Raw genomic sequence first — 11363 nt, forward strand, 5'->3', positions numbered from 1 at the left:
TGTGTTCAGTAACATTACCCTCATGGCTGTGATGTTGCTTCTGAAGAACCTTGAGACCTTTCAGAAGTCCCAGAAGGAACGAGTATCACTTGTCTTCCATTCTTTACGCATTCATTACTTTACAAGTCCCTCTGCACTCAATAGCTGTCATTCCACTGTCACTCACACGAACAAAACTATGTAAGTTGATCTATGCGCTGGCGGTCAAGGGCTAAGAATCTGTAATTCTACCTGGGCTACTTAAGAATGTAAGGATGCATGATAAGATGGGATGTATGTAGACAGCGCTTAGGCTTGTAATTTTGTGTGGAGCCCAGGAAGTCCACCTAAAGACATGAAGAATCGAGTGTTGTCTGACGTATCAGATTGTAGATAGGATTCTACAACACATCTGGGACAAGTGAAGGTTGCTAAAATGTTAACTTTACTGAACAAAGCGTGACTGGGGTTGAGTCATTATTTTTCTCCTTCATTATTTTATTCATACTCAGTTTATTTTTTTTCAGTGTATTTTGTCGTGTAATTGACTTTAGATTTTACAATTATGATATATTTTGAAACAATATACATGTTTTCTTGCTGCAGTCTTATTTGGGGTCGGAAAATGCGTTTTACCGAGCTTATCACCAGCAACTGAAGGCAGCATCAGGCACCACCGAAGCACAAAACGGGATTTTCACGCTCTCCGTTGCCATGGAGCGAGTTTGTTTTCTTCTTCGGTACAAAATGAGAGATTGTGCTTTAAAATGTGGGGATGAATTTAACTGTCCTCGTTGTCCAAAGACAGTGGGGTTTTGACCAACAGAGTGTAAGGACTTCGATAGCGTTTTAAGGACTTTTGCTAGTTACGGTAAGTAAAGAAGCGAGTTCCAGACGAAGAAGGACAGACGTGGCTAGTTGACGTTCTTCCCTTAAGCTCAGTGTGTGATGTGATGATAGTAGGGCCGTCGGTCTACAATGCTTCTTGATTTGTTGTTTATGCGGTCAAATGTTTTATTTTAAGCAGTTTTGAGTCTCATTATGTTTTGTTTTCTTTTAAATAAAAACATTTAGCAACGGGTCAGAACGACTCAAAGTACCAGCAGCAGTGAAAAAGTTAAAGGTTTTATACGCAATTAACAGCAGGTTAGATTGTCACTATCTGATTTAGGCTGATATAAAATTGTGTCTGTTGGAGTTAAAGTAACTTTAAGAGGTAACCTAGCTGGCCTAAAACTTGCTGTACTAATTCCTAGAGATGAAAACGTCCCTGAATGTTACCTCCGTTCGGGTGAAACTCAGGTCAAACTTGTTTTCAGGTGGTTCAGGGTTTTTTAAGGTGAAAAACGTGGACATAAAAAAAACAAGCAAGGAAGCAAACAAGAAACAACGACAACAGCAACAAAAAGCCACTAGTATAAACAATACCATTGTGGCTCCGTGGATATGACATAGTTATTTAACAACATTTGTGCTCTATGATGACTCTATTGAGTAAGTAGGCAGGCAACTACACTTAAGTGACACAAGTGATACAATTGCTTCTGAGCTTGTTCATTTGCATATAGACCTGCATATTTGTAAGGACATATTTTCCTTTTTTTTTCTGCCAGACCCTGACTGACCCCACAATGAGCAGCAGAGTAGCAGAAGGCCGTCTGCAGGTCCTTCAGATCTACCGCTTGCTGCAGTGCGTCCACGAAGGGGATAAGGTGCAGATAGAGAAGATGGTGAACCTCGGGGTTGAAAACCTCATCAATCTCACTGAGCCACAAGACGGCACAGGGGTGCTTCATGTGGCAGTTTCAGCCAACTCTCAGGGTGAGGGGCCTTTCTTTACTCTTTTGGATTATGCTTTATTTTAGAGAACAAGGTGCTTCAGTGTCAATGTAAGTACTACAAATATCTGGTGGCCTGTCACTAACACTGACCCTTATCTCGTTTAAGTGTTTACAGCTTCCCTATTTTACATAAATTGTGCCCTGGATTTTTTTTTTTTAAATTTTAACTCATCTTAATCCAGGGCTTTATTGCTATACAATGCACAATATCAATAACCCAGAACGATAACCCAATCAGTATTCAGTATTCATATTATTCTGTGCTAAGAGTTTCAGCTCTAAAAGAAATCAAACTGCACATACTTTGTACTGCAAACCAAAAAGTATTTTGTCAAAGTCGAACTTTATTCTCCTGACCGGTTTTCTGCTTTCACTGACTCCTTACAGACCTGGTCAGCTTCCTTCTCTCCCAGGGAGCTCACCCTGACACCCAGGACCTGAAGGGCCGCACCCCAGTCATGCTGGCAGCTGAACTGGGCAATGATGCCATAGTGACACTGCTAGCCCAGAAACATGCTAACCTTAGGCTCCAGGACACTGAGGGCAAAGGTGAGCAGTAGTAAGCATGTGCAGATATGCATACATTCATATTTTTAATTATCAGAAAACATTTTTAATCCATACATGAAATTATTATTTGCACAGGCATGTACCTATAATGTCAATAATTTATATGGCCTCAATCATGAGCAGTAATGGAACAGTTTCTCTTCCACTAATGTATTCTCATCTGAGCTTGAAGTGTCCATTTCTCAAATAGAGGTGTTTTCCATCTCAGGTTAAACCAGTAGGTTCGTTTTGAATGCATCGCCTTGTCGTACTACTCATGAAAATGCATGGTGCTTCTGCTTAGATATTGATGAGGAGGCAGTGCCCCAGACAAATCCAGTCAGCAAGCACAAAGATCTTCTTCGGGACCTTTTAAACCGATTGTGATAATGACCCCAATTACACTGTGTCTGGGACATCACTAACTTCAGTGGCACTCTTTTCAGACTGAGCAAACAAGAGAGAAGGAAGAAGAGAGAGCGAAAAAGCTTGAGTTGGCCAGAAAAGTATTTACATGCGTGCTTGTGTGCATAAATGCTGTCTTTTTTTATATATATATAATGTATGGCTTATGTAATGTGCATGATTGGTTGCATGTGTGTGTCAGGCCACATGGGTACATCTAATTACAGATCAGCCACTAATGGTGATCCTCTCCTGTGAGACATGCTGAGTAACCTGATATCATCCTGCACTCCCCAACGACTGCTTCAGCCCAGTCTCATCACTCCCAGCAAAGCCGTTTCCTCAGTAGGCTGAGTGTCAATAGTCACATGTCTGCCTGCATTATCCACAGTATTATTAAGGCTGGTTTTGTGGGGAAAGAGCGGTACTTGCCCCTCCCTCATTACTGTGATTTAACTACCATTGTTCTAAGCAATCAAGCCCCTGATACTCCACTCAGATCAGGCAGTAGTGGTTGTAGATAAGCATTTGTTGATTCTCAGAATGGACATTCACACTATGTCAAATGAGGTGTCTAAGCTGATTGGTGTAGAAAAGTTGCTGTCAGAAGTGGGATTCAAACCCACACCTGCAGAGACTGCAAGCTGAACACAGCACCTTAGACTCCTCAGCCACCCTGACATCACACTAGTCACTGCAAGTAATTTTAGTGCCAAACCCAATTGTTTTATTCCATTAAGCTAACAAGCAATAACATTTCCTGCTTCCTTCATCTCTCACTTTAGGTGTGTTATTCTACTGTATTTACCCTACCAAGTGCCACACCCGCTGCCTGCAGGTGGCGCTGCAGTGCCGAGCAGATGTCAACAATGTGTCAGCACAGGGGACACATGTCTTCCAGTTGATGTGTGAAAAAGCCCAGGAGTGCACCCCAATGTGTCTCATCATGCTGGATGGAGGAGCAGACCCCAACGCAACAAATCAGGTTAAAAATTAGGTGGAGGAACTAACACAGAGGCATTATGGGAACTGAGGCAGCATCACAGAGTATGAGGGAACTGATCGGGAGCTTATTGTTTACGAAACTTAATGTGACACTGACACATTTGCAGCTGAGATGCTCCTCATGCTGTTTTTTTTTAACCTCAGGCTGATTCCTCTCATCCCTTTCTTCAGAAAAGTGGCGTTACAGCGCTGATGGAGGCAGCTAAGGCTGGCTCCCTGCAGCTCGTGAGAACCATTCTCAAGAGAGGTGGTAACCCCAACGCCCTGGACAGAAAACGCCTCACAGCAGTACACTATGCAGCCATGGGGGGCTTTCTTGAGGTGTAGTATCTACTCACCCAATGTCCCTTTTTACGATAATAAAATTAACTCGATAATATGAAGTTGTTGTAAAAATGAAAGTGGAGATCGCAGCATTGTGATTGTTTCCCTACATTAGCTGTTTCTCTTCTACGTTCTGTACTTTTCTATTTCAGGTAAAATAACTCAAATTACAGTAGTTGCCATTGGTAACAGTGGGATTGAGGATTTTGTAATGCGTTGCTCTGTGGTGTTTTGTGTCTTGCAGGTGATTCAGGTACTGTCTGCATACTCAGCAGACATGAGTGTGATCAACACAGAGGACTGCACACCTCTTCATTACGCTGCTGCTACCGGCAATGCTAACTGCTGCAAGTTCCTCGCACAGAGAGGTGCTGTGAGAGAGTCTAACTTCCTAATTCTTATGCAGTTAATTCCAGCTTTTGTGGGTTCAAAGACTGCTGTGGTAACTGCTCCTAATGTCTTGAAGAAAGCCGTTACAGACTTAAGAGAGGCCTATCTACTGGTCTCTATTTGTACTTGCAATCTTATATCTGTGTTGTGATACAGCCAGGAAATTACATTTTCTTCATGGTCAAGTATTTAACAAAAAAGTAAGAAAGTAGAGGAATATGCAGCTGCAAACACAGTCCCAAAGGAAGTTAGGTAATTCAACCTTGTGTTTATATTTTCTAAACTGTGCTCTGTTGTGTCAGGTTGTAACCCCAAACTGAAGAACCAGGAAGGCTTGCTTCCACGTCAGATTGCCAAAGACGCTGGTCACAAAGCAGCAGCCAAAGAGCTGAGGAAAGCAGAGAGGCAACAGGGAAAAGGCAAAAATTCCAGTGGTGTCAACCTCATGTCAGATCTTTGGGTCCTGACCCTCCATGATTGGTCTCACGAATTCGAGACTGAATTACGTGAAGCCGTTGGGAACAAATCAGACACAGTTACCAGCGACATGTTTATTTCAGTGTTGGAAGAACTACAGGCTCCAGTCAACGTAGACCAGCTGCATGTAGTCATCTCAGCCCATGACAAAGGAAGAGAGGGCCGTATCAATATTAATGATTTCATCAGAGGTATCAAATACGTCAAGAAACCTTTCCTCCTCTCTTCTTTTCTCCCTAAAAAGAAAAAGGGAGGAAAGGGAGGAAAAGGAGGGAAGAAAAAGAAGGGTAAATTTGTTCTCCCAATGCCCATTTGCACCCTCCCAGTGGAGCTTATGTCCCGGCGACCAGATGGAGGTCCACCCCACTTCATGATTGAGACATACTACAACTGCTCAGACATCAACAGATTTGACCAAGATCACCCACCAGAACATCCTATAATGAATGACTCGGGATGGTACATAGACAAGCCAGAGAAGATCTACGTCAATATCAACTACTGTGTGAAAAGTGGAGACTTGGAGTCTCTGGACCTCGCTCTTAGTCAGGGGGTTCCTGTGGATGCTAAAGATCCGTTTTACAAGACACCGCTGATGGTGGCCTGTTCCAGTGGCAACTACGAGGTGACTCAGTACCTTCTCAGTCGTGGGTGAGAATTATCATGTTTTCTTTTTGCTTTTACACTCTGGAAGTTAAGATTTTACCAACTTAGGCAATATGCAAATATTCTAATTTGTGAAGGTTATTTAGATCACAATTAGGTGAAAGATATGTAATGTATAATTAATATTTAATAATGTATCAAATGACAGTGTGAAAACAATGTGACAATGTGGATTCACGGTGTGAATTGGGGAGGACTCATCACGTGAAGCTGTAGCTCTCCCTGAAGTTACTTAGTGTTATTGACATCTGTAAGCTCACTGTTTATCTGTTTGACCCTCAGCCTTACTCACTGGGTTCACTGTTACTGCTCTCGTAGTGTTGTTTTCAGTCATGGTGGGCAGCTCTTGCCCACTTTAAATACACAGCTCTCTTTAAATACACCATGATGATATGTGTTCCTGATAGGGCAGATGTGAATATGTGTGACCAGTTCTTCTGGACGCCTCTCCACCATGCAGCTCATGCTGGACAAGTAGAACTTATTAAACTTCTGCTTGAGGCTGGAGCCACCCTAGAAGCCCGGGCCCTTGGTGGAGGCACACCCCTCATGAGGGCCATTGAGAGCTCTCGACCCTCCTGTGTGGACTTCCTTATCAAGGCGGGTGCCAGTGTAAATGCAGAGAACAAGAAAGGTTTGACTGTACATTTGAAATCTATCAAAGTTGAAATGAAATGTTGAAATGAATTCACTTTGGAATAGATGTATGTATACTAAGAACAGATCAATATCAACATATGGAAATACATAAATGAATTGAATCTTGAGGAAGCAACAGACTAGATTTGTTTTTGAGTTCATAATAAGTATTCAAATTTCAGGTATTTTGTTGTGTTTCCTGAACTTATTGTTGTTACAGCAAACACACCAAATTCCTTGGGGTAGACCAGGCATCTCAAACTGGTCCACAGGAGGGCCAGTGTGGCTGCAGGTTTTTGTGCCAACCAACCAAGAGCACACCGTTTGACCAATCAACTGTCAGAGATCAGTTGATTAAATGAGTCAAGTCTGGTGTGCTGCTACTTGGTTGGAAAGAAAACCTGCAGCCACACCGGCCCTCCTGTGGACCAGTTTGACATGCCAGGGGTAGACTGTCCCTGTTGACCCTTTTTAATTTTCCTTCAGGACAAAACTGCCTTGACATTGCCAGGGCCTTTGCAGACTGTAGGATTACTGACTTGATCCAAGACAAAATGGATTCTCTGCCTAAACCGAAGGAGACAGCAAAGGGAAAGGGAAGCAAAGTTCAAAAGCCTAAACCTGCTAAAGCAAAGGTACCCAAGTAACTCCATTAAAATCTTTTTACCAGCCAACTACAAACATTAAAATCTTGTGTCTTCAAACTCTTCCTGTTTCCTCTGTGTATGCTCCTGTTCTTTGTTTACTGTTCACTTTCCACAAAACCCGCTTTAGCTCATTCAGAAAAAATCTTTGGAATCACTATGGAAGTAAGCTTTTTATCTGATGTCATAAAGAAAAGGTCATTTTCTGCAGATACAGCAGAATTTAGGACTGACACCAACCCTGTACATACTGTAGTATGTGTCCTTGAGGTGGCTTTGCAGTTGTGATGCTGCTGAAGCAGCCACTCAGTATAATATCATTGCTAACTGAATGTGGTGTGTTGTATCTACAGGCAATTGTTAGCAACAGATTAATATAGCATTTTTTGTTAACCAACATAAATGTTGTATATTGTCCTAGAAAGAATAGTTATACTTTGAAGCTGATTTTGCTCAGATATTATTTGTCTTCACTGAGCTCTGAATAGCTGTGTATTAACCAAAGCAGGAATTAAAAATTCACTCCAGTTCCTGGCTGTCTGAACACACCTTAAATGTTAAAACTACACTTCAAATGAAAAAATTTCAGTGTTAAATTAAAATTAATATTTGACTGGAGGTAATGCCATACTGTGTATTTCTGCTACTTCCTTCAGCATAGGAAACTTAAACCTGTAAAGAGATCTGATAACTGTAAGGCAATAACTTGTAAGCAAAATAGAGCAGATGTGTTGTGTTACAAACAGAACACGCTGCAACTTTTCATGCTTCCTATGATCAGGCCAAAATCTAACAAATTGTATTGATTCTCTTAATAGTGATGACAGTAGCATGTGGCGCTGAAGCACAAATTCATCGGGAAAATTAATTGTTTAGTATAGTTGCAAACAGCAAAAGAAAAGTCTGTCAAAGAGTACAGTTTGCACACATATGTAATACGGAGCTATGTGCCCACTGTTTTCACCATCAGGGCTATAGCCCACTTCGCCTGTCTGCTCCACCCAAACTGCTCTGCGGTAAATGACAGAAGTGAAGAAATTCATTTGAAAATATATGAAAGTGATGAGCTTATTCAGCCTCCACTCACTGTGACTTCTTAGCGAGTCAGTCACTGTGAATAATGCATGCACCCTCAAGTCAAAGTATGTGTAACGTAATGCTCACTTATGGCTTTGAACACTCTAACTTGTGATAATAAATCATTCATTGTGAGGTCTGCTTATCACACCTATGATCATATGCAAGTTTTAAATGGTCCAAACTGTAACTGCAAGTGAGAAACTTATAATTCCTATATTTTTAACCAGCTAAAAATGTCACTCTTTATGCCTGTAAAGGTAACTGTGTTACTATCTTTAAACCAGTTGGTTTAACTGAACCAGCAGCAGATTAAACATACAGAGGAAAACATCTGGACATTACTTTTCTACTATTAAGAAAAGTAATAGCTATTGCCACAACTGCAATTTTTTATATGTGTGTGTGTATGTGTTTCTGAGACAGCCACCGTTTCAGGCTAAAGACCATTTATTGGCAGACGCTTATCCAATTGTGTACAAAAGTTGTGTCCTCAATGGTGAAAAGTCAGTGGTGAAAGTTAGCTTTAAGCCAACTGTGGTTCAGGTTAGAATAGGTCTCCAGGAAAGGAATGCACATCTGTGTTATGTATCCAGATGTGACCTTAGCAAACATGAGTGTGTGTTTGCTAAAGGGTTTTACATTTTAAAGGTTCATTTATTTAGCATTCTATATCACAGTACAATGAAATTCAAGCCATCTTTATGCTACGCTCCAGTGGCAAGCGGTCTGTCAATGTAAGATCATGATCGATCTCGAAGGCTTCCACTATGTGCTTTTCAGGCAAATTGTAGAGATGGCAGCATTTAAAGTCCTCTTGCTTCTGTTCTGAAAAAGCTTAGTAATTTATCCTTCCCATCAATGATTGTCTTTATCCCTATCACCCAAACTTTTTTCATTCAAGTGTTATCTCAGTTTTATTCTGCAAACCACAATCACCATTTGGTTTATGCTTGACACTGATAACTTACATTGCTGTAGAGGGGGTTGTGTGTCCACTGTATAACAGATGTGTTGCTGTCTCTATACTCCACCTCTATCAAGTTTTAGTGAAAAGTCAGAGAGGTTATGATTTCAATCCTCAAACCGACAAATCTTACACTTACAATTTGTGACCTAAATGTCAGTATTATTTATGATGTCTTTGGTTATCTTGATGAATCTAACGCTGACATCATCGACTAAGGAAAAACTCCCAGAAAAACCTTTAACGATGGAGGCAGTTCCTGGTGGGCAGGCTGGGCCAGAGAAAGCAGGAGCAGCAGGTTGGTTGATGTGTAGGGACGGCAGGCAGGGTAGAAGCAGAGGGAAGGAGGTGATGCAGGTGGAGGTTGGTGCCGGTGGATGGAGCTCTGGAGAAATCTGTGAAGACACAGAAAGAGTGTGAGACACCAAGGCCAGACTACACAGTATAACAGATAAAGACGGAGCAGCGAATGTGTAGAAGGAGAGGAGAGTAGATGGATCCTTGTATCCTGGTGAGTCTATGGCAGCATAGCTATAAAATGGTTCAGTTACCTGAGCCAGCCCTAACTATAAGCTCTATCGTAGAGGAACGTTTTTACCCTCGCTGCAGCGTTCTGGACCAACTGGAGACTCTACAGAGAGTTCTTAGAACATCTTGACAAAAGAGAATTACAGTAGTCCAGCCTAGAAGTGATGAATGTATGGACCAATTTCTCAGCATCACTCTGAGAAGGTATGTTCCTTATATCGACTATGCTACAGGTGAAAGAAGGCAGTCCTAGTGATATGTTTTATATGGGAATTGAAGGACAGGTCCTGGTCGAAAATAACTCCGAGGTTCCTCACCGCTGTAATAGAGTTAAAGGTGATGCCATCCAGGTTGGCGGCCTGGCTAGGAACAGAGTGGCTGAGATGTTTAGGTCCAAATACAATAACTTCTGTTTTTTTTTTTACTGGATTAAGTAATAAGAAGTTAGAGGACATCCATGACTTAATGTCTTTCAGACAGTTTTCCAAATTGGTAGGCTGGAACACCTTTGATTTGCAACAACTGCACAAAGAAAAATAAAATGAGTCAAATCTAAAATTCCTGCTCTCCCTTACAGGATGTTGCTGCAGAAGATTCAGTGCGTGCAGAGACATCAACTGCAACAGCGGGGAAGACGTCCCCTCAGAAGGATTCAAGGAGCATCATCCTGCAAAATAGCAAAATCACCACGGGGAAAACCAACACTGTGGATATCACATTTGTGCCAAAAACTGTAGGTTTACTGTAGCATTCACTTGCTTAGTTATTACTTGTTTTTGTCTTAATGTGCCATTGAAACGATCCCATAAACTGCCTGTGAAGTACATTTTAACCTTTTCATTTGTAGATATTTTGCTGCTGCAAATGGTCACAGTGCGCAAAAAGTCAGATTTATGTTGGATTTGTTATTTACATCTATTACACACAAAAGTCATTCTCTTTTTGCTTCTTATTGTTGCAAAAGATCAATAAATTCACATTTCCGAGGATAAACATGTTTCCTATACAGAAAGACTTCACCATTTCAGTTATGTTTTGAGCTCAGGGTAATGTGATGAATATTGTGTATATATATATAATAATATATATAATATATATATATATATAGAATATATGTGTCTTTGTGACTTCTGTCTGTGTCAGGTTTGGGGGAAGCCGCCCACCACAAGCCAGCTGATGTCAAAGATTGAGAGGCGCAAAGAGCAGTTATCCCTCGAATTGGACTTTGATGACTTCATGATGCCCTTCAGCCAGAACATCCAGAGGGAAACGCTAGAGCTGGCAAAAAACACAGACTAGACTGAAAAAGAGGTGAGCCACAGAGAGAGAGAGACACACACACTGAGACATTACAGTCTGTTACCTGAGCTGGCTGGCCACCTCAGTTATGGATATTGGATTTACTCTGGAATGATCTATTTTTATTACAGCTACTTTAATAAAACCATAAATTTTTTTTTACCCTTGTCATTATTCACAATTTCCAATGTCAATGCATAGTTAGAAATTAGTTGGGTTGCATGTATAATTCTATCTCGGGTATCTCGAGTCTGCTTTTGTAAATATTATATAATGAACAGTTCTTCAGCATGGCAGTGGTTAGCACACTAACCACCAGGTCTGGGCCCTCCTATGTGGAGTTTGCGTGGGTTTTCTGCGGGTACTCCGGCTCCCTCCCACAATCCCAACTAAATGTACATTAGGTTAATTGGCTACTCTGCATTGTGTGTGAGAGTGTGTGCATGTGTGGTTGTCTGTGTGTCAGCACTATGACTGACTGATGACCAGTCCAGGGTGAACCCCGCCTTTCATATGTTGTCAACTGGGAGAGAGGCTGATGGGTTTGAAGTGCATGTGAAGTGGACAGAATCT

At 41.4% G+C, this 11363-nt stretch overlaps 1 protein-coding gene across 1 annotated transcript; it reads left to right on the forward strand.

Moving 5' to 3' along the window:
* The first annotated feature begins 537 nt into the window (after positions 1-537).
* Positions 538-11008, forward strand: ankef1a (ankyrin repeat and EF-hand domain containing 1a). The gene is made up of 11 exons (XM_046372685.1): positions 538-850; positions 1593-1800; positions 2208-2369; positions 3560-3759; positions 3951-4100; positions 4348-4471; positions 4796-5621; positions 6044-6270; positions 6762-6910; positions 10069-10224; positions 10635-11008. The coding sequence occupies exons 2-11, from the start codon at positions 1611-1613 to the stop codon at positions 10788-10790; spliced, it is 2340 nt and encodes a 779-aa protein (XP_046228641.1). The 5' UTR covers positions 538-850; positions 1593-1610; the 3' UTR covers positions 10791-11008.
* The last annotated feature ends 355 nt before the right edge of the window (positions 11009-11363 follow it).

The sequence above is a fragment of the Scatophagus argus genome, chromosome 19 (genome assembly GCF_020382885.2).
Source record: "Scatophagus argus isolate fScaArg1 chromosome 19, fScaArg1.pri, whole genome shotgun sequence".
Classification (NCBI taxonomy): domain Eukaryota; kingdom Metazoa; phylum Chordata; class Actinopteri; family Scatophagidae; genus Scatophagus; species Scatophagus argus.